Here is a 23,436-nt window from a genome sequence, read left to right on the forward strand (position 1 = left end):
CGCACTAGTGTTTGCTGCAGCCACACCCTTCTATAGATCTGGTGACGGGTTTCCCAGCAGAAGCCAGAGAGGGAGGGCCCAAGGGGTTTCCCCAAGGACCGTATTCCAGGTAATCTGAGGTCATTGCTTTCGCCCTTCCAACACATTAGGTTAAGGCGCCTCCACTTTATTACTTAGGAAGCTGAAAGAACATTCCACAGGACCTCATCCTCTATCCCAGACTAGGTCAGGGTGTGAAACACACACACACACACACACACACACACACACACACACACACACACACACAGACAGAGAGAAGGAGAGAGACAGAGACAGAGACAGACAGAGACAGACAGAGACACAGAGACAGAGACACAGACACAGAGAGAGAGACTGAGAGAGACAGAGACACAGAGAGAGACACAGAGAGAGACTGAGAGACCCCCCAGCATAAGATCCAAAGGGTCACGGCATCTTTGTGCTGAGGCTGACCAACCTTCGAGCAGACCTCTGGGGTGCCAGCCACCTGAGACCGCCTGGCAGGTCTGGCTGCTCCAGTGACCACAGGATGAAGGTCCTATTCCTGTGTTTTCCAGGCCTGAGCAGCAAGCACCTTATAGCTCATTATCTCAAACCCAGAGCCCTGGTCCCTGCAGTGTCAGGGACATATAAACAGCCACATTCAACACACTGATGACTTCTCTTTGTCCTTTTACTTATTTAATTTCCTTTTGTTCCGGGAAATAAAAAAACAAGACAACAAACCAAAAAAAAAAAAAAAAAAAAAAAAAAAAGAACAGAACACAGAGCACTGGGCAAATCCCTCTCAGGGTTGCTCAGACTTGGACCAGGGAGAAAGTACAGGTGAACCAAGCACTTCATGGGGGTTAGAACCGGAGGGGCCGAGACCTGCTGTGTCAAGCCTGGTGTGGATCTCAGGACACATGGCACACTGAGTAGTCCTTTGTGTGTGGTTTTATCGTCTTTGGCTTTTGTTTCTTTTTGTGTGTGTGTATGCATGCGTGCATGCGTGTGTGTGTGTGTGTGTGTGTGTGTGTGTGTGTGTGTGTTTTGTGTGTTAAAAGTCATATCTTACTGGGAGAAGGGCAGGCCAGAAGAGGGCACTAGGTTGCCTGGAGCCGGAGTTCTAGGCTGTTGAAAGCAGCCAGTGCGATCACACTCTTCTTAAAAACACTGGTTTTCACCCAGCCTGATAGTATTTGGTTGTTGTCATCCCAGCACTTAGGACACTAGGGCCCTGTCTCCAAACAAACCCCTCAGAGTAAAGCAAACTGAAGACAGCTCTGTGGTTGCACAGATGGGACCACAGCTGTGACTCCAGCTATTCCCAGCTGAGGCATGGAGAGCTAAGGCAGGCTTCCTGCTCCCAGGTCAGAGGGCATCTAGCCAACAAGGGACAGGGGAGGGCCCAGGAGCCCTAAAAAATACTCAAGGTGGTGTCAATGTAACAAACGGCTTCCAGCCAACTCTGGCTGTTCAAAGGTGCTCCTTTTCTCAGAGTCTCTTCTGTCTCCCAGTTCAATTCTGTTTATGCCAGAATGAATTCAGCAATCGTCTAGACTGGCATCTTCACCCATTACATTTCTTGGGGGTTTACCAGGATTTGGGAAATTGTTACGCAGATTTAAAAGACTCAAAGGTGGCTGTGACCCATCCAGTACTCTGAGGGCCCCCTCTGAGCAAAGGGGACACACTGATTACAGCTCCCATGGTGAGAGCCCTGTAAGCCCTCACCTCCACTAGGAGGAGAGTAGGGCTCCGGCTCTGATGTATGCATGTGTATTCTGAACTTCTATGGCAGGAAGGAGATTGCTCCCTGAAGAACCAGCCATTTTTAAGAGACTGTGCAAACTGGACCTCAAGAAACAGACAGCAAGGAACAGATAGTTTTCCAAGGAAGAAGGTGGGAAGAAGTAGAGAAAGGTTCACAGGGAAGGGGAGGATCCATGCTCTGCCAGCTAGAGCTGCCTTACATCATCCTGGCTCCTGGGCCCTTCAGTTGAATAAGAGCTAAGTGGAGAAGCTAGGGGGAGTCTGGCTGTGGCTTCTTGTGCCTCCTCTGCAGGCAAAAGTTGGAATTGTCTTCTTCCGACCTGAGAAAGTGACGCCAACATTGCTCTGAGTTCAAGGTAGGAAGTCTGGGATTCCAAAGCTGCTGAGAGAAGCAGGACGGAAAGCTTCGTCTCCAAGTAAGGAATCATCACTGGATGCTGCCGATGCCGAAGGGCGTCATCTGCCTGCAACCTCCTAGATGCTTGGCGTGGTCTTGTAGCTCTCAAGGGGTAAGAATGTCCCATCTGTGAAGTCTGACGCGGGGGCTATGGTGGCAGGAACAGGGTCAGCCTTAGCTAGACTGCGCGTGTATAAAGTGCTCTCTCCACACACATCCCTTCCTCTAACCCAGGCCTCCCCAATGTCTGTAGTGTGTGGCCTTGCAGTAGACACCGTGTTGGCTGTCAGGCCCTGTGGGAGAAGGCTCGCTTAAACACACAAGAGGCCTGGTTCCTATCCTCAGCACTTGACCGAGTCAGTCAGTGAGGAAAAGAGAAAGGAACCTTCCATCATGGGTTTCCAGGTGCCAGTAGCTAGTGGCAACAAGGGATCAGCCTGTTGGGGTGGGAGTTTGGAGATAAGGGCTCCGCTGGCTCCTGACTCCTCTGTGTCCACACCTCCCAGCCTCTTCCCGCCTGCCTGCTTTTGCTCTCTCCCTTCGTGCTCTGGGGCCTGCCTGCTTTTGCTCTCTCCCTTTGTGCTCTGGGACCCACCCTTTCATTGCTACTTTCCAGTCACTGCGACACGAACAAGCTGAGGAAAAATGCTCTCTAGATGGCAGGTTATCTCCTCTCAGTGCTCATCATACCTGCTTACGAATTTGAGGAGAGAGTACATTTATTTACTCTAGAGTTTTTCTTGAATGTTAGGTCCTATAAGAAGGAATTCACTAAGCCCAAGGGGCATTTAAAAGGTCATATGCAGCAAATATTCTGGAAGCTAAGGAGGAGAGGATAGACACCATGATTTAAGGATTCTCTGCAGGAGACAAGGATCTGGACGATGTTCCAGTTTATCTTTTGCCTTATAGATGGGTAATCCTCTGGCCCACAGCCTGTGTGTCCCTGGTTCTCCTTACCCGCTGAGATCGCAAGATCCATGGGCCTAAGAAGGGAACACTGGTTAACAAGGTCTGCACAGCTCTGCGCAGACTCTGGTTTGAGAGGTCAGACTGGCTTCTTACAGGGGAAGCATCAGATGCGAATTCCTGTGTTCCCTAAGTGTGGCAAAGTTTTTTCCTGAGTGCCCTTCACTAAGGGAAGTACCTTCAGCAGAGCCCCCAGAAGCAGCAGTTTCACTAGGAGTAGCAGCAGAAGCCCCTCACTGCTGCAGGGTCAGAAGAGCAAGGGGTTAAACTCGAGGACCCTGAAGGCAGAGTGGCGTGTTCTCAGAACCTGGGGTATGGCTTGCCATAAGCGGAGGGGGGAGGGGTAGCGTCTAGTTCCACTTCAGACGTTACCTCCCTTTGGCCTGGCCACTACGGCAGGGACCTTAGGAGGTCAGAAGACAGTGTCATCCTAGTGGCCAGGAGTGTCTTTGCATTCTTGGGACCATGAATACCCAACTAGGTGGGACCTTTAGACCAGCCCATTGAGAATTCCCCTCTGTGAGGATGAGGACACTGTCACAGATGCTCCTTGTTACAACCTTGAGTCCTGATGGTTGTGGCATGAGATCCAAGCAGAAGATGGATATGAATAGCCAGTTTCTCTTGAAAAACGGGCAGACTAGTTGGCAAATAGGCCCAGCGAGTGTCTGAAAGGACCCGTGAGCTGCATGTAACCAGTTTCAGTTGAACGCCATTAGTCTTAGAGACAGGTCATGAATTTGAGGAATCATTACCTGAGGACTAGATTGGAGAATGATGGATCTTAGAGGCAAAACCATGAGCTGTCAGCCATGGCTGATAATGGGTCTGCTTGTGAAGGTTCAGAGGGAAATTTGTCCCTTAAAGAGCCTTGTCAGGGCTGTTCATGTGATGATGGTTTCTGGTCAGCTAATAAGAGACCAGTGTCGTCCAGGTTCATCTGGGAAGAAGTTATTCAGGGTCAGCACACACAGGCTGTGGTCCAGAGGAACCAAGGCTGTATCCCATGCTGGCAGCCAAACTTGGTACCATGTGAATAGTCTTGCACATGGCCCTGGTTTAGTGGCAGAAGTGCCAAGACTGGATGAGCACCCAGCATAGCAGTAGATCCTGTGAGACAAGCTGTGTGTGCTGGAGAAGTCAGAACCAGAGAGAAGGGCCTGGCCCTGTGGAGCCCAGATTATGAGTAAGTCTAGATACTGGAGATGGCATTCTGGTTCTAATTGTACCCTTTTTCTTCCTTTGGAATTAGGAGAGTATATATTTGTTCTATTTGGGTTTTTGGGGGGTTGGGGATTTCTGCAACTGACTGCATTGGTAGATGTTTGGGTCCCAGAACAAGCAGATCTTGGGCTTCCCTGAGTATATGAATAGGCTAATGAGCTGGAGCCGACCTGCCTCCTCTCCTGGCTCTGCCTCCAGCTGTGAAGCACCCATCACATAGGCAAATAGGGTTTCTGGGTCCTTCCAGAGCTTGTGTGGTCTACTGAAGGCAGACAGTGGAGATGGGGAGGGTCTGAGCCATGGGCAAGGCATAGAAAGCCTATGACTTAGTCTGCTCTTCCTGCGACAGACTAGACCTCACTAGCTGCTCTCTGCTGACAGACTGGGGAGGCTGCCACTCTGACCCAGGACTTCTCTCCTGTCTCACTGCAGACAGAACAATCTGTTCCAAGAAAGGTACTGTCAGCTGTGCCTCAAACACCAGGCAGAATTAGATCTTCAGAAACTCAACTCTCTCCTTTTCCTTTTGTCAGGAGGCTTGGTCCCAGAATCCCGTTCCTTTGCAGAAATTCAGACCCACTTATATTCACAGAGCCTTCTTGTTAGCAGAGTCTAAAGACACCAGAGGTTATTATAGACTTTCAGTTACTTGGTCACCGGGGTCTATCCAAAGTACAGTGTAGACATTGGTAAAGACAGATGCTACGTCAGTGTGATCCTTTGTGACCAAGGATGCTATGAACTGGACTGTGAGACGTCACAATGCGCGACTCAATAGGTAGATTCATCTGTGCAAAATGAGGGAGGCAGGACTTTGGGTGCAGCCAGTTTTACTGAGCTCAGTGAGTTTCCCGGTCATCACAAACCGTTAGTTCAGTTTTAGAGAACAAATGCGTTTTGTGTGTACATTAAGTGGTCACTGCTACCTGAGCACAGCCAGAAGCTGGCTCTGCCCTCCCATCTCAGGCCCAACCATACTTTGTCTCAGAATGTCTTCCAACAGCCCAAGACAACGTGGGAGGGAGAAAGGAAAAAAGCGAAATAACCAGAGTAAAGGCCTGTGGCTGCTACTCATCTCAGGATGTAAAGCTGTCTCCACTCTGTAATGTCCACTCAAAATCAAAAGCAGGTACTGCGGGCCACTCCAGGGGCCTGTCCTATGTTCACAGTAATGTTTACTTGGAAACAGCGTGTCCACAGGTAATAACTCATTCTGCGTTTGGTTCAGCATTATTTTATTAAGGTGGTGTGATACTGTTATGTTCCGTGAGATGGCTTGGTGTTTCCCAAGTAAAAAAGACTATCTGCAAAGTGACAAGGGCTTGAGCAAGTCCCATACGGTATATAGGTCAGAGTTCGATACACTGATGTCAAACCTCTGCTTGGATCAACAATAATTGCAATAACTGACTTAGAGAACAAAAATACACATCTAATCAAAGTTCAAGTGTTCTTTTGGCTTTTGTACAAATATTCCACAGTAGTTACAATACCGGACAGGTACCTCCTGGGTGTTCCGTAAGTAACCATATGCAGTGGCTATACTAATGTGGTCAGAGGAATATAAAGGTAGAATCTTTCTACCCTTGCCCTCCAAAGCCAACTAAGTTTGGGGGATGGTAGGGCATCTCTCAAAGTGTTAATACTGTAAGGGGGTCTCTGACTCATTTGTCAGGGCCAGACCCCTCACGGAACTCTACCCTGTGCAGTCTGCAAAGAGGAGCATCAATAGGGAGGAAAGGTGCCCTTCACACTTTCAAGCAAAGCCATGGTCAACAAGCCCCTGACACAGGTGGAAGAGTTGGTCAAAGGCAGCCTAAGGGGCCGAAAAATCCCCTCTAGCCTGTGACTCAGACCAGATCCTCAAATGGCCTTGGCAGTAAAAATAACCCGAAAACACGATGAACTACGGCCACATCTATGGCCTTGAAAATACAGCCAAGCAGCAGGACAAGTTTAACAATTCAAGGCAGCAGTTCTCAAGTATGGGTTGTGACCATCGAATAAACACATATTCCCGATGGTCTTAGGAACTGAGACACTGCTCAGTAGCAAAATTACTGTTATGAAGTAGCAACAAAAATGTATGATTAGGGGCTCCTAGGGCCATCAAAAACACATGTTTTCCTACCTTCACAACCACTGGCTTAAGGGTGTCATGCTTCCTGCACATTAAGCTTAAATCTGTATAATCAGTATGGGATATTTACACTGTTTCTGGTGATTTTCTTCTTGCTAAGAAAAATGTTGACATGATAGGACATCATGACCTTGCCTAATACTCTCAATTCAACACAGATACCAATCTGCAGCCAAAAGAGGCAGGCCTTAAACAAACAACCAGAAAACTGAAAAATCAAATGATAAATTTCTTCTCTCTCTGGCTCTCTCTAGAAGCCACCCAGGAGGGTCCTTGCTGACTCTATCCACTCCGACAGCTGAGAGCAGATCCTGGGGTTTACCACTCAAGACCAGCCATGGATGTGGGAATGGCTGCCCCACAAGTGCAGGAAGGCCAGGTCACTCCAGTGACCCAATATACACAGGGGCCACCTGCTCTCTGAAGGCAGGGTCTGGGGGTCAGAGATGCTCTATGGAGCCAAGGTTTCAACCCTTCTGCCTCTATTTCCCCAGTTTTGAGATTGTAGATGTAAACTATAATGCCCATTTACTTTAATTTCTGAGGTTTTAAAGTTTCTGAGCCAGTGTCTTACTCTGGCCCTGACTGGCGTTGACTAGGTCAGGCTGTGGTAAGGCCAGGACTATGTGACCATAGTAGCTGTGGTAAGGCCAGGACTACATAACCATATGTAACTTCAGCCATGTTTCATCTCTAGTGAGCCTTCCTGTTAACTTTACAGACTTTGTGTTTTGGTGGAGATATGTTATAGTTTGTATCTGAAAGTTCGCCAGTTTGAACCTTTCCCAAAACTGTGGCTAAGAAAAAGATCCACACTAGGGTAGGCATTCTAGGGAAAAGCTGGAAGGCACCCTTGCCTCTGTGCACCACCGAGAATCCAATGAACATTGAGAATGTCCCCACACAGCTCAAGTCTTCGAGAGAAAACAGACAGAGAGAGCAACTGTTGTTTGTTCTTGTTAAATTTTATTGGCATCACGCTCATCTCTTTACAGAAGAACTCAGCCTACACCCTAGAATGTAGACTTCTGGAGGGGAAGTGCTCCGGGAAGCAAGCCATGATGCAGGGCAGGACCTCAGGAGGGGACAGAACTGCCAGGGCTCAACCCAAGAGACTGTGGGTTAGTGCTGGGCCACACTAGGGTGGGTGGGAAAGGAGGGGATCTGCTAACCTACAGGTACCACAACCCTGAAAGGAGCGCCTTCTAGAACAAAGGTAGAGTCACTGGGACAGGTCTGGTGGGGTTCTCCTTTCCTCTTTGAGTAGGACAGTGATCTAAGGGCATTGGGAAGTGTTGAACAGAAGAAAAACAGAAAGGGAGAAAATGATAATTTTAATTTCTGAAGTAACAGCAATTTATCCATTGTATACACTACTGTATTATGCAAATCAACCTTTTGGAAAATTTAGACACAGAAGGGAACTGTCTCATTCAGTTTTCCCTCTGGAGAGATGAAAAGCTTTTTGGCTCTTAAGTCTGTGATAAAAGGCGTACATAATTCTTGTGTCTACTGTACAGAATACTGCCGCTAGCTGGACTTCCAAATTTGAGTCTCTAACACTCTGTAATCCAGACAGGGTTCAACCCTCCACCTTGCACGCCTGCGTTAGAGGACTTAAACACACAACCCAGGAATTCCTTACACTAATTTATACATTTTAATTGGTTGCATATATTAACATGTACTATAAGATTCTTTTCTAAGAAGCATTACATAATAAATGGATACTGTAAAAAGATCTGATTAGTTAAAAGTAACAAGCATTAACAGATACATACAAAACAGCCTGCTCAGAACGGAGCCTGGGCACCAGCCTTCCCACAGGACCTTCAAGGAGGGTAGGGGTAAAAGACCACAAGACCGTTAAAAAAAAAATCAGATAATTAGACACAGATGAACTGTGAACAGTTCTCTCACTTTCCAGTGGACAAAAAGAGTAAGCTTTCCACGCCCACTGCACCCCAGAGCACCCAGGGTCTCCGCCATATGCCATACACAGGGCTCACGGTGGACAGCTGCCCCAGGAGCCCTGACAGGCACAGGCTGGAGTTTGCTTGCTGTGTGTGTATGTCTGTGTGTGTGTGCATGTGTGTATGTGTGTGTGTGGAGTTTCTTTTGGCAGCTGGATGTGAGAGCTCACGTTCTGGTCTGTTTAGAGGAGGAGGGACGCGTGTTGAAGGCCTACGTGTGTGTTCTTGGTCTGTGAAGGACTCTGTGCTCTGTGCTCACTGCCTCTTCAACAGCTGCAGCTCTCTGCGGAGGCCTTGGCCCGCTCGTTCTTGTCCAGTTTGATGGGTTCAGGGAATTCATTGTACAGCTCCACTTCCGTTTCCTGGATAGGAGGAGAGAGGGGTGGGGAGGGGGGTGACGACTGGAGTCACAGTATACCCATACGATAGGGTGGCAGACTTTGTGAGGAGATTCAGTCAGCAGGAGCCAGCCAGAATGTGTGCCAACTCAAGTTCTGAGCACTGTGGACCACACCCTGCTAAGGTGCTGGATTTCTATCATTCTGTCATAGGGTTTCTGTCACTGCCAGTTCTTAACTGTCAGCTAGGGCCCTGTTCAAGGCTCCATGGTCCCAGGATGCTCCCCTTGCTACCACTTCCCATTCAACTTTCTGGATTGTTGCCTAGGAGCTAGTTTCTTCCTGGGTTTGTCTCTCACATATTGCAGCCAAAGGGGCAAAGCTATAGTGACATCATCAGTACCCGCACTGCCTGAGTAGATAAGGACTTGAGTCACTGGGCTCTTCTCTCAGGAGGGACTGGGTGCCTACATACCAAGCCCTGGGGCCCATACCACAGCACTGTACCCAAGAGGGGGAAAAACGTTTCCTAAACAGTATTATTTTAATTTTATTCACAATAGCTAAAAATATCCTAGGTTTTCTAGGGTCCAGTGCACCAAGTGTGTAACACACTGGTCTTGGTGTACTTACAAAACTGGCCCCTATCATCACCTCAGAATGCTCATCACCTCAAGGGGAAGCCCCTGCTGCGCGGTGCTTGTTCCCCACCAGCAGTCTTTTTCTCCTTCCCCAGGGCTCCACATGTGCTATGTAAGCACTCTGCCAATGGGCCGTCGTCCTCATTCTGGTAGTCCAGGGTCTTACTCTGCAGCACAGCGTGGTCCTGGATTGGTTTTGGCCAATGTGTTACATACAGCCTTGCTCCCGCCCTCCTGCCCCTGTTAACGGAGGGGCACACGGAGGATATGGACTACCTTTGTTCAGACAGTCACAAGGTTGTGAACATTTGCATGGTGTTGACTTTTTGGTTATTATAAACAGCAATAAACTTATATTCCCGTCAGCACTAATATACACATTTAACACAAAAAGCAAAGAACATGAGTAACAACCTTGGACAGATTGGGCGCCAACCCCAAAGTTTCTATGTTGAAGCCCTCATCTCCACCCCATGCCTACTTATGCCCAGAGTCTTCAGACTAGACAAGGCTAGCTGTGACATCGTCTCTCACAGCACTTCAATTTTTCTTTTCAGACACAGTCTCACATGTATCCCAGGCTGGCCTTGAACTTGAACTCCTAAGTCTTCCTCCCTCCACCTAGTGCTGGGCGTCTAAGACATGCATTATTGTGCTAGATTTATGTAGTACTGGAGATGAACTGGGGCAGGACCTCATGCATGCCAGGAGAGCACTCTATACCAACCGTCAAGCTCAAGCTTCAGGGCTTATTGTATATGTTGCTCCTTGGACAACAGAGGGCAAATTATCACATTTGCTCTTTGAGCAAAGTTGCTCTGTGTGGACAAGAAGACGGTCATGTACATGCCAGGAGAGCCCCAGACTGTACAACTGTGACAACAAAATAAAACGTTTTCTGTATGAGCTGTCTGACCTGTGTATTCTGTTATGGTTATGTTATGTTATTTGTTATTCTGGAAAGATGGCTCCTGCTCTTCAAGAGGTCCTGAGTTCAATTCCCATTAATTACATGGTGACCCAAAACCATCTGTAATGGGATCTGATGCCCACTTCTGGTGTGTCTGAAGACAGCATATACATACATACATACATACATACATACATACATACATACATACATACATACATATATATATATATATATATATATATATATATATATATATATATATATATATATATGCTGAAAATATGCTGAAATAAAGATGGCCCAGGTAACAATTCTCCACAAGAGAGTCACAAGGGGGTCATCCTGCATATCAGACATTTACATTACAATGTATTAACTAGCAAAATTACAGTTATGAAGAAACAGTTTTATGTTTTGGGGTTACTACAACATGAGGGAGCATATTAAAGGGTTGCAGCCTGGTTGAGAACTACTGAGGTAAAGGAATCCAGCCATGGCCAGGGCAGTTTGTGCATGCTGGAAGAGAAACATGATGATTTAAACAAAGGTCACAGTTTTCAAGGGGATAGTGGCTACTTCCCAATACTCACATCACTGGAAACAGAGTTCTTTGAAGGGAGGAGGAGCTAAGAGCTCCTCCCACCCAGACCTTTCAAAAGGTAACTGACAGATGCCTTTCTGTTGTTAGGGTCTTTTATATCCCAGGGTGGCCTCCAATTTTCTTTGTTGCTGAGACTGGCCTTGAACTCCTGATCCTGAGACCTCTACCTCCCAAGTGCTGGGATTACAGCATGTTCTAGCTCATCTGGAGTTTTCTCTGTGTAGGCTAGGCTGTTCTAGAACTTGCCATCCTCCTTTCTTCTTAACTTGGCTCTATAAGTGCTGAAATTATAGGCAGATACTACCACACCCAGCTAAGATGGCCTTTTCTTTCTAGGACCAAAGGATACACGAACTGGGGGGAGAAGGGGAAGAAATTGGACGTAGGAGAAGGTAATGTCTACTCACTAAGAGTTCATAAGGTCACTCTGGGCACATTCCCAAGGACTACCTCAGAAAGGACCACAGGTTGGTATAAGGACCCTTGGTGAGTCAGAGAACTAAAAAAAGCCCCATTCTAAAGGTATCCTGATCTGAAGAATTCAAAAGGACACCAGTAAAGAAAAGGTGAAAGACTAAGATGTCCAGGAAACCTCTTGAGAACACGCTGGCCGTTCACAGTAGCTGTCGGTATTCTGTCAACACCTCCCCACCCTCACCCCCACTGTATAAGGGGCTGCTTCCCCTCCTCATTCTCCCTCCTCTGCTCTCTTGCCCTCTTTGTCCCTTCTCTCCCCATTCCCTTCCCCCGTTCCCTCCACGTGCCTACGGCAGCCTTTACTTCTCCCTCTTCTACTCTTCTCTCATTAAACCTCTCCATGTTGGCCTGTTGTGCTTAGTCCGGATGTGAGCCAAGATTTAAACCCCAACAGTATGGAGCCTAGGAGGAGAGGTTCAAAGGGACAGTGCTCTGAAGGAGGCAGCTGAGAGTCAGCAGTTAGGGTTGACACCCACAGCTTGCTGGTTGGAGCTCCCAAGTCCACACTTTGTTTTTAATTAAACTCCCCCCAAAAGTGTAACAAACCCCAGAACCTTGCATATGCTAGGCAAAGACTCTACACTGAGCTACACTTTCAGCCCTACTATGTTGCCCTAGCTGTCCTTGAACTTGCCATCCCACCTTGGCTTCTCCAATAGTTGGAATTATAGTGCCACAGACCTAGCCTCTATCCTGCCCTAGTTCACGGTGGTATCTTCTCACAGAAGAGGGTAGCTGGGAGCTCTGGGTCCCTTGAGGCAGTTTCTTGCATTTCTTACTTGTGTATTACATAACCACTCTCAGGAAAAAGCAATTTCCTGGGATTGAGAGTTTTGGGTAATCACAATCACCCTCTAAAGCTGTCCTTGGTTCTGCATAAGGGGCACAAGCTCAGACACGAATGGTTAAACAGCAGGGAGATGTGATTCAAGTTTATCTCATTAAATAGAAACAGGGATTTGGTGCGAGACCCCTAAGTGGCCTGATTGGCTAAAATGCACTGCAAAACAAACCAACCCAGGGACAAGCAAGCTCCTTTACAAGGGCGCTGCTGTCCTGTTCCCACGGTTTCACTCTATCTGGACCTCACTACTGGAGGACCAGGCCGCTCCTCTTAGGTAAGTGTGCTATCTATCAGCAAGCCATAGCCCAGCTCTGCCCTGTGTCTTTCAGATGTCTAATAAAGCAGTGGATCTCACAGGAGCTGAGGCAGGGTCTGTCATGACACAACCACTCAGAGAAGCACCTTAGTTTATCCCAGATGCAGCCAGGGAAGGACATCAGGCCTCACCAGAGGGCGCCATGCAGCGCAAGGGCCCTGGAGACCCACCTGTTTAAGGGCATTCCGAGCAATTGTCTGGAAGGCCTGTTCCACATTGATGGCCTCCTTGGCACTGGTCTCGAAGTAAGGAATGTTGTTTTTGCTGTAGCACCAAGCCTGTGCCCTCTTTGTGGCCACCTGTGGGAGGGAGAAGGACACTTGTGACATGGACAGCAGAGGACTCAGGCCTCCCCATACAAGTACACAGGTGAGAGAACACATCTGGGAAGGAGGAAGGATGTGGCCTATAGACCTGCAGGGCAGCTCACTCTGCTGCCCACAAGAGGGATCCAAACTCCAGTTATCTCTGTCCATAGCCAGCCCACGGGCCAAAGGCCAAAGGAGAGTGATCCTCCTGGGGTACACAGCCTATCTCTGATACAAACCTGTTTCCCTCACTCATCTAGGGCCACCTGTCCAGAAGGGCAGGTGGCACAGATTTTCCTGCCCCTACCCCTGCCCCAGTCAAGAAACAACAGACAAAATCTGGAAAAAGACATGTCAGAAATAAGCTGAGCTATAATTAACAAAGCTATGTTCTAACAGAAGTGCTGTGTAGACTCAAGCCCACAGCATTCCTCCTACCCCAAAATGAGAAAAGCAATCCCTTCCTTTAAGGTACAAATGGGGAACTGAGACTCTGAGAGCCAGGACTGCCCACACCGAAGCTGGCTGAGGTCAGCTTGGGTACTAGGTGATAAGCAAGCCCACTTCATTCCCACGTTACTCTGAGCCTGGTAGAGAACCCTCTGAACAGGTCCCAGACAAGCACAGTCTGTGACGGTAACTGCACTGCTGAAGCTTACTTGTCTGTTTTCCAGGTCAATCTTGTTTCCCAACACAACAAAAGGGAAGTTCTCAGGATCCCGGGGGCTGGCCTGGATGAGAAACTCGTCTCTCCAGCTGTCAAGGGTTTTGAATGTGTTGGGGGCAGTCACATCAAACACCAGAACGCAGCAATCTGCACCTCTGTAGAAGGCCACACCAAGAGACTGGAACCGTTCTTGACCAGCTGTGTCCCAGATCTGCAAGACACAAAACACCTGGTCTTAGGCGATGTTGGGCAGCGTCTGTGTGCACAGTGACATGAGTCTCCTTTCTTTTTTTTTTTTTTTTTTTTTTTGGTTTTTTTTTTTTTTTTTTTTTTTCGGAGCTGGGGACTGAACCCAGGGCCTTGCGCTTCCTAGGTAAGCGCTCTACCACTGAGCTAAATCCCCAGCCCCATGAGTCTCCTTTCTTCATCCAGGTGTGTAACTAGAACATGAAGCTACAGCCTCAAGACTAATGGATTCTGGGGGAACTTTCTGCTCTATGTAGCCTAGGCAGATCTCGAACTTGCAATCCTTCTGCCTCAGCTTCCTGGTTGTTGAGATTACAGGCTAATCTATAGATTTTTAACAATGTCATTTCTTTAGTCAAAAAGTGGTTCTTGGGGTTGGGGATTTAGCTCAGTGGTAGAGCGCAAGGCCCTGGGTTCGGTCCCCAGCTCTGAAAAAAAGAAAAAAAAAGGTGGTTCTTGTTTATAACTTAAAACCAAAATTGACCAAAAATCCTGACAAAAATATATGGAGTGAGCAGTAGGTCCTACTTGTTAAGCACAGACACTGTCCTACAGGGCCATCCATGTTCAACTTAGAGACAAATGGTATATGGAATCCAAAGACATAGAACAGACATAAAAATGAAGAAAAAAAACCTCAAGAAAATTTTGTTGTATTCCCAGTAAGTTTTAAAAATTACCTTCCCTTCAAACTTACAAAAGTATAATTCATATATGTCAATTAACAAGAAAAAAATACAGCCCTATGTCTAATGGTCCTTTTACATTTTCTAGAGTTTTCTGGAAGTTGGTGGTGGGAACAGAACCCAGTGCGTTGTGAACTCTGAAGAAGCTCATCTATATCAAGTCCCAAATGAGATACTGTCCTCGACCCCAAAATTATATCCATATATAATTTTTAAAGAATTATTTATCTTATATCTATGAGCACATACACTGTAGCTATATTCGGACACACCGGATCCTATTACAGATGGTTGTGAGCCACCATGTGGCTGCTGGGAATTGAACTCAGGACCTCTGGAAGAGCCATTCTCTAGCCCTATATTCATATACTTATCTATCCATTACTATGATAATTTGGGCAGATACTGCATATGGAAATAGCGTGGTAAGTTTTAATATTGCCACCGTACTTATTTTCTATTTTTTAAAAAAAATTATTTTATGTATGTGAGTACACTATCGCTGTGTCTCCAGACACCAGAAGGGGGCATCAGATCTCAATACAGATGGTTGTGAGCCACCATGTGGTTGCTGGGAATTGAACTCAGGACCTCTGGAAGAGTAGTCAGTGCTCTTAACCACTGAGCCATCTCTCCAACTCTTCTTATTTTTTCTCAAAAGAGTAAACTTATAGGCAGAGAGACAGCTCATCAGTTAAGACCACTGCTGTTCTTCTAAGTACGTGAGTTTGATTCCTAGCATCCATAATCTCAAGCAGCCCATAATCTCAAATTCCAAGAGATCTGACACCCTCTGCTGCCTGTGTGCCCAAGGTAGGAATGTGGTGCAGAGAGACACATGCACATACAAGTGCATAAAACATTACCTCCATGACACTTTTTCAGAAGGAAATGATGCCTGAAGAAAATGTCTTACACCAATAGTGCTTTGCTGTGAATCTCTTCCAACTCACCTTCTCTCATATCCAAAATTATCAGTATCCCATTGCCTTATTATACTGTACTTTATACCCTGGCCAGTCATCCTCATATGCAGGGCTGCAATGAAGACTTTTGCTTCTCTCCTCATGCCAAAGGTTAAGATGAGGTTTAAACCATAGACAGAAACAGAAACTGGGACTAGGGAGCTGTGGGACTGGGAAGAGCTGGTCCAGAGCAAGAGTGGGGTCAAGACATGTCCAACCTCAGAAATCTCATCCTGAGATGGGCAGGAAGAGGACTTGCTCCCACGCTACCCCCAGTTAAAGGAGCTATCTTGCTGAAGCCTGAAGAGAGTCTGTTCTTGCCATGCTCACTTGCTGCCTGAGGGCTCCATCAGCTCCAGGCCATTCCTGCCCCAATTTCCCTCTTAGGCCACAGGTTGTGATGGTTGAGGATCTGCTGTTATGGATGAGGGTGGAGGAGTGGAAACACAAGAGACTGCTATGCTGGCAGATGCATCCACTCTGCAGAAGAGCACAATGCCTGGCTGCCCGCCTCTGCCTGCCCACTCCTCCTCCACATGACCACAATTCCCTGAAATCTGGCTTCCAGGCTAGTAAGGCTTGTCTGTGGCCTGCCATTTTCTGTACTTTGCCCACTTAACCACCAGTTTCCTGTGAGCACATGCTCCTGTCCAGGGACTACTGTATTTGGTGGTAATGTCATTCAGAGTTCATTCATGCTTTATACAATCTAAACCCTGTGTGACTTATTCTCACTCCTCTACTTTCCATGTGCACATTCGTACTTTTTCGCCTCAAGTCCTGAAGCTTCTGGCTACTCCACTTGAAGGTCTTGGTCCAGCCAAGTGTGACCTGTCCCTAAGAGTTCCCAGCAAGGGCCCCACCACCTGTGTCCTATCCCATGGGCCTTCTCTGTATCTCTGCTAATACCACTGCTTCATTCAATGATACCATGGCTTACCAAGTCTGCAGTGTTCATGCACACCTACCTGGCTGTACCCAGCATTGCACACTGACTTGTAGCCTCAATGCATCAGAAGTGTGAATGGTAACACAGCCGTCACTATCCCACTGGACCTTACAATGTGTAACTCCAATCCTGGTTTTCTTATGGTAGGACCCAAATGTAAGAGCCACACCTGAGAACCCACCTAACAGCAGGCCATGACTTTGATAAATACTTAATGATTCCCTCTGCATCATTATTCCTAGACAGTTCAATAACTACTCCCGTGGGATTAGGTATTATAAGTAATTACAAAATACCTACATTTAAAGTTAGACAGGGGGCTGTCCTTACATTCTATATAGACATGACAAATCAAATTTATTTATACAATTTGTTTTTAATTGATGTCTTATTCTATGAGTGTATCATCTGCATGTGTGTCTGTGCACCACTTGCATGCCTTTTCAGGGAGGCAGAAAAGGGTGTCAGATTCTCTGAGACTGTAGTTACAGATGGTTCTGAGTACCACTGTGCATGCTGGCATTCAAACTCTTCTGGGAGTAGCCAGTACTCTTAAACTGAGCCACCTCTCCAGCCTTTACATTTACCTGTTTAAAGATGGCATCTAGGAGAGAGTAGCTGGGGACAACATGGAGGCTGACGTTAAGATTCCACGCTGCACCTTTACAGGTTGTTATGAATGTTCTTAAGGGATGGATGTGTACAGGGCTTTGTATGTTTAGGTGGGCAATTATATCTTGTCAATTGGATCAGAAAAAAAAAAAAAAAAAAAAAAGACAGCATCTAATGTAGCCCACACTGACCTTGAACTCATTATGTAGCTAAAGGTAGCCTTATAGCAATTCTGATCCTCCTGCCTCCAGCTCCGTTTCATGTTGAGCTGGGGACTGAACCCAGGACACTATGCAAGTAAGTGCTTGGCCATCTCAACTACACAAATCTGAAGCCCTGGACATGACATAAAGGCTGCATGGTGGTGAGGAAGTGTCTTGGACCAATCCTGAGTAGACACCAAAGGAAACCCCACATGCTTTCTTTGCTCCATAGTGGTGGGGGTGGAACACAGGGCCTCATGCATCATACCAAGCATGACGACTCCTTGGATGACTCCTCTAGCCCTTTGCAGTTAGGTTTACTTTATTCCAACTTATTGGTCTTTATGATGGGGTCTCATGGAGGCCAAGAGACAAAAAAACAAAACAAAACAAAACAAAACAAAACAAAAAAACCTGTGCTTTTTATTACCCAAGTTCTAAGTCTGAAAACAGCTTGCTGGTGTCACCTCTTCAACATCACCCCGCTGCTCTGCTGCTATGGATGGTTGGCAAGCACATGGCTGCTGCTTCCTTGGCGTCCACGGCCACGCTGGCACTGGCTTCTCTTTAGTCTTCTGAGGTTGGGTATCACTGCTATTCATGTACATTTTTAATTTATTCCTCCTGCCAGTTGAGATTTCTGGATCCCTGGATTGGTTTCTTTTTTCATCACACACACGCACACGCACACGCACACACACTCTTTTATACATGGCTCAATGGAGGAGCACGTGCTGGACATGCATGTGTAAAGACAAAAATGAAAGAGTTGGTGTGGCCTCACCCAACCCTCTTTTCTGTTTTTATTTTTTATTTTGCAGATCTTTTCTGCTATGTCCAATCTACTGTTAACTGAAATTTCCAAAGTTTTAGAAACTTTTACTTCTTTTCTTCTCAAATCTGTATTGCCTACTTGTTCTCTGCAGATATAAGGTTTTTTTCTTTTAAATTAAAACCAATGTACTGAGTTCTAATTAGAGGTCTGTGGTAGAACACCCCCCCCCCCCCCCCCGCAAAGAAGGGAGGAAGTTCCAACATGTTAACTGGGTCTGAGAGTTCACGACTGCCTTCTCAGCACTTGGGAAGACGAAGGTAAAAGAACAGAAAGAGTTTGAGAGTAGCCTAGGCTATATAGAGTGAATCCCAACCTGTAAAAATAAATCAATTGCCACGGATGACCCTAAACTGTGACACCGGACCTGGCTCCTTTGTAAATATAAAAATCACTCTCAAGGACAAGGAGGTCACCACTGGATTTTTATCTGTGATGTCTTTCTTTTCTTATCTTTTACTACAAGCTGCTAAAACTCTTGAGACATATGTAGGGCTCACTCAAGACTCTGCCCCATCATTCAGAAGCTGCCACCTCCTCCCGCTTTCTCCTGGATCCTTCTGTGCCATGGGTCTCCAGTGTGGCTCATCAGACGCTGGCTGTGGGGATGCACTGCAGCAGTGAGTGTGATGAAACCTCAGTTCTCAACCCCGTGCTGGGTGCACTGACAGTGCAGGTCTGTGCAGCTCCTGCGCTTCACCTGATCGCCGCAGTGCTGTGAAGAACACCAAACACCAGCCTTGCCACCCTTCCTCCAAGTCACATTCTTTCTGGGGACTCTTGGGGCTGTCATTCTGTTTCCTGCAGTCTTGGGTTCCCTTTTGTTAAGCTGTCTTACTATGTTGCTCTGGCTATTTTTCCTGTGTAGACCAGGCTAGCCTCACAGAGGCTCACAGGACCGACAGAAGCCCACCTGCCCTGCCTCCCGAATGCTGGGATTAATGGTGTACGGCACTGCACCCAGCCAGGCTCCAGTTCTCTCTGACCCCTTGCCCAACCCCTCAGCTTACCCACGCTTCTAGAGTTTAACAGTGCCTTTCACTTACTGTGATTTTTTTTTCAGTTTTTTTAAGTTCTAAATTTTCCATATCTTCATTTTTATAGCAGCTTTTTCCATACTGGTTTCTATTCCTGTTTTAAGAAACTATATCACTGTGAAGGTCTTGATTTCCTCAAATGGCCAGGAGCATATATATCTCTCACTCCAATTTTAAGTGTCCCACAGAGTAATCTTGGTTTTTGTCAAGAATGGCATGTGTTTCTGTTAAATTCTGTGAGACAGAGTGTCCTACCTTTGAAGAGTATAAACTTAAATTCTATACACATCAAGTTGCACTGGGCACACAAACCTTTAATTTCAGCTCCTGGGGAGGCTTTGCAAGTTTACGGTCAGTGCCTGGGCATCTAAATGATACCCTGTCCTAAGACACTAGTTTTAAAAGATCTGGGGACAAAGACCAACAGCAGAGCATTTGTCTACTAGCACTTAAGAGACCCTAGGTTCAATTCCAAATTTCCCATCCTGCAAACACACAAAGGAACCACCACCCATGTGGACAGGTGGACAATGAGGCAATCTCAAACCCCCAAGTCCCACAAGTATTGCTCCATCTTTGGCCTGTCTCCCCGTCCTGTTTTTATACTCTTTGTGGGGACTGGACATGTGGTGTACGGGGGGTGCTGGGGATGAGGTGGGGAGTACAGGTGCGTCTCAGCTCTGGCCCCACACATGGGCAGTGTACATCTCCAGTCCTTTCAAAGCTAAAACTTAAAATCCAATCCCATCCCATCCCATGGCAGGAGCCTCTGAGCCTATCACAGTTTTACTTTCCGCTTTGTTCCAGAAATTTCTTTTTCTCAAATTTGGTGTCCTTAACTTTCACTCAGGTATTTTGAATATCTTCAGATCTATGTGCATATGTGTAGTTGGGCTGGGAAGAGGCTGGCTCACATTACCTCCATCCTAAAATGGTTCATACCTTACAGTGATTGCCTATCTGTCTCCTATTTCCTACTGTAGTGCTGGCTGGATAGATGCTCCTCTGGTATCTCTGGTTTTACATGGGTTCTAGAAATTTGAGCATGAACTCTCACATTTTGCATAGCAAGGACTTTCTTTATCCATGGAGCCATCTCTCCGGCCCCACACTTGTTTTTGTTTTAGTTATATGTATGCTTTGTATAGGTAGTGGAAAAGCAAGAACAAAGACCCTGTCTCAAAACAAGGTAAAAGCTGGCTAAGATAGTGTACACATTTAATCCTAGCAGTAAAGAGATTACTTCTAGGTTCAATGACAGCCAGGGCTACAAAGTAAGATCCTGTCTAAGAAACAGATGGATGGATGGATGGATGAGCTGAACAGAACTCAACTTTATAAAAGTTTTTATTTATGAGTTTGCCTGCACTTGTGCACCAATTTGCCTAGAGGGCAGCTCCCTTAGCACTGAAGTTGTGGACAGTGCTGAGAACTGAAGCTGAGTCCTCTCTAAAGAGCAGCTCGTGCTTTTAATCACTGAGTCATCAATTTAGGTTAGCCAACAATTAAATAGTTAAATATACCTTACTATATGCTGTAAGAACTTAGGAAAACCCAGAAAAATTTCTGAGCTAAAGCACTGGACAAAGACACTAAGATAAGCTACAGGATGGCTTATGACTTTAATCCCAGCATCCCAGGGCATCTTTATGAGTTCAGTCATGGATACACAGATACCAACCCCTCCAAAAGAAAATAAAAACGAAGACTTTTAGAACATAGAAGGGACCTATAATTTGCTGTTTAGAAAAGGAAAAGAAAAAGACAATAAATCTTGTTAAATTAAATCCCTAGTTGTAATATAAATTTAAAATTAGGATTGGGTTGTAGCTTAGTGGTGGAAGCATGTGCCCTCAGCCTACATGAGGCTAGGGTTCCATGTCCACCGTGTTCCCAACCAACAACCCTATCTGTACCAATTATCCATTTTCCACAAATATAAATCAGTCTGAAAAGCAGGGAGATGTGACAGACAGTTTAGATGTAATAAACTGGGTCTACAAGAGTTCAGCAGGTAAAGCTTGATGGCCTGTGTTCAATCCCTAGAACCCATATAAAGGTAGAAAGAGAACCAACTCCACAAAGTTGTAGACACACACACCCCCACCCCACCTCCCTCTCTCTCTCTCTCTCTCTCTCTCTCTCTCTCTCTCTCTCACACACACACACACACACACACACACACACACACACACACACACACACAAACACACACACACCCCATTTTAAAGGTTCAGTAAGCTAGCCGTCTGGCTACTGGCTGAGCAGAGGCTTACCTGCATGGTAACAAGTCTGTCATCCACCATCACCTCCTTGGTCAGAAAGTCTGCTCCTATTGTGGCTTTGTACTGGTTACTGAACTTCTTATTCACATACTGGTTCATGAGCGATGTCTTTCCAACACTGAAATTGGACAAAACCCACATGTCTAAGTCAAATAAGGGACCGAGAGGAATTTAGATTTACAATTTTAAAAGCAACCTGACTGGGCTAGGAAGATAGATCAGTTGGTAGAGTGCTTGCCGGACACAGACAAGGCCTGGGTTTAACTTCTAGTACCACAACAGTTTAAAAACAAAGCATTTATTAAAGGATGTCATGATTGAGAGAAACAGCTCCCATTCGGGGAGCACCAACAATCACCCTAGCATCACATACTAGGTTTGTATTTTCCTGGCATAGTGGAGGGGGAGGGGCTGTCAGGATAGCTCAGGAGGTGTGGCAGTCTGAATGAGAATGGCTCCCACGGGCTCATAATCTCTTGTGGAGAGGGTGGGGTTTAAGGTTTCAAAAGATTTGTGTGCATGTTTCCACACTCTACTCTCTCTACTTTCTCTCAGCCTAGTGGTTCTGAATCAAGACAGAAGCTCTTAGCAACTGTTCCAGTGCCATGCTACCATGTCACCATGCGCTCTCCCTCTGCAATTGTAAGCCTACAATAATAAACTTTTCTGTAAGTTGCCTTCGCCATTGGATCTCATCACGGCAGTAGCAAGGTAAGATAGTGGGTAAAGGCACTGCTAAGCCTAGTGACATGAGTTCAGTCCCCAGGATTCACTGGGGTGAGCAATGGGGGTGAGGGTTCCTGCAAATTATACTCTGACTTCTACACATGCACCAAGCATGTGCAACAACCCATAGACATAAACAAACACAAAATAAATACCCATACACACGTGCAAAAAAAAATACATGTGATTTTAAAAAATCCCATCAATTCCAGCATAGCAGTACAAAACAAAACTGCAAACACCTATCACACACAGAACACCATTTGTAAGATTCAGTACGGGCAGCCCAGGTGGGAAGCTAGTGCAACTCTTCCCTTCCAGAAGGAGACACACACACTCCTAAAAGGAGCCGAGAGAAGATCACCACTCTGCCACTCCAAACAGCACTGTAATCTCAGGTGTTTATGCATCGCTCAAGTAATACCAGGAGGGAGCCACTTGCTTCAGCAGGCTTTTTGTCAGTGCACAGCCAGAAAAGAATGTTCCGGGACAGGTGTTGCAGCACAGGTCTGGAATCCAGTGCTTGAGAGATGAGGTAGCAGCATGGGAAGCCTGACGCTAGCCTGGGCTGCACAGTGAGTTCAAGGGCATCGAGCCACGTGTTTTTTTGTCTCTATAAAAATAAAGTCCACACAAAACCCAACAAGAGCAGGGCCCGTATGACAGCCAAAGGGGAAGGCACCTGTTGCCCAGCTTGATGACCTAAATTCAATGCCCAGGATCCCACAGAAGGAAAAACAATTCTTGCACACTGTCTTCTGATCTTCATACCCACATGCACGTGCACATACATAATAAAAAAGTAAATGTAATTTATAAAAATTCAAAGAATGTTCCTCCCAAGGAATTGTTTTTACCAAGAAAATTTACCAACCAAGTGTTCAGGAAGAGTAGGGCCAAAGTTATGTGACCTGAAGACAGAGCTAAAGCTTTCCCTGTCCCTGTGTGGCTTTCCACCAAGAATCAAATTCACATTCAGATGACTTGGACCTATACACAGCCTAAGGCAGTAGTGCTTGTCAGGGGTATAGCTCAGTGCCTGAGGACCACTGGCCTAATATGTGAGCCCTTGGGTTCTGTCTCCAGTACTGCAGCACAATTAGAATTTACAGAGGAGTAGCAGTAAGATGTGTAATCCTCAAAGATCTTCAGACTCCTTTCAGACAAGTCTGGGCAGCACAGATCTAAGGACGGTATGTCATTTCTGACAGTACTGGGCAGGAGACCTTATTCCTACTGGAATGCAATTTCGGAAACAAGAAAATACTTGTTTAAGGGTTCCTTAAGCAATTCAAACAGGCCAAACAGAAA

The 23,436-nt window shown here is 46.3% G+C and overlaps 1 protein-coding gene across 2 annotated transcripts in view; it reads right to left on the reverse strand.

Moving 5' to 3' along the window:
• Positions 1–7,452: 7,452 nt before the first annotated feature.
• Positions 7,453–23,436, reverse strand: part of Rab7a (RAB7A, member RAS oncogene family) — a 48,740-nt gene continuing 32,756 nt past the window's right edge. Inside the window, exons 3-6 of one of the 2 annotated variants that reach the window (XM_087656312.1) lie at positions 21,391–21,517; positions 13,577–13,795; positions 12,780–12,908; positions 7,453–8,841 (exon numbers count right to left, since the gene is read on the reverse strand). In XM_087656312.1, coding sequence (XP_087512438.1) covers positions 8,746–8,841; positions 12,780–12,908; positions 13,577–13,795; positions 21,391–21,517 — 571 coding nt within the window. In that variant the 3' untranslated portion in view covers positions 7,453–8,745. 2 annotated transcript variants of the gene reach the window in all.

The sequence above is a fragment of the Rattus norvegicus genome, chromosome 4, assembly GCF_021556685.1.
Source record: "Rattus norvegicus strain SHRSP/BbbUtx chromosome 4, alternate assembly SHRSP_T2T, whole genome shotgun sequence".
Lineage (NCBI taxonomy): Eukaryota > Metazoa > Chordata > Mammalia > Rodentia > Muridae > Rattus > Rattus norvegicus.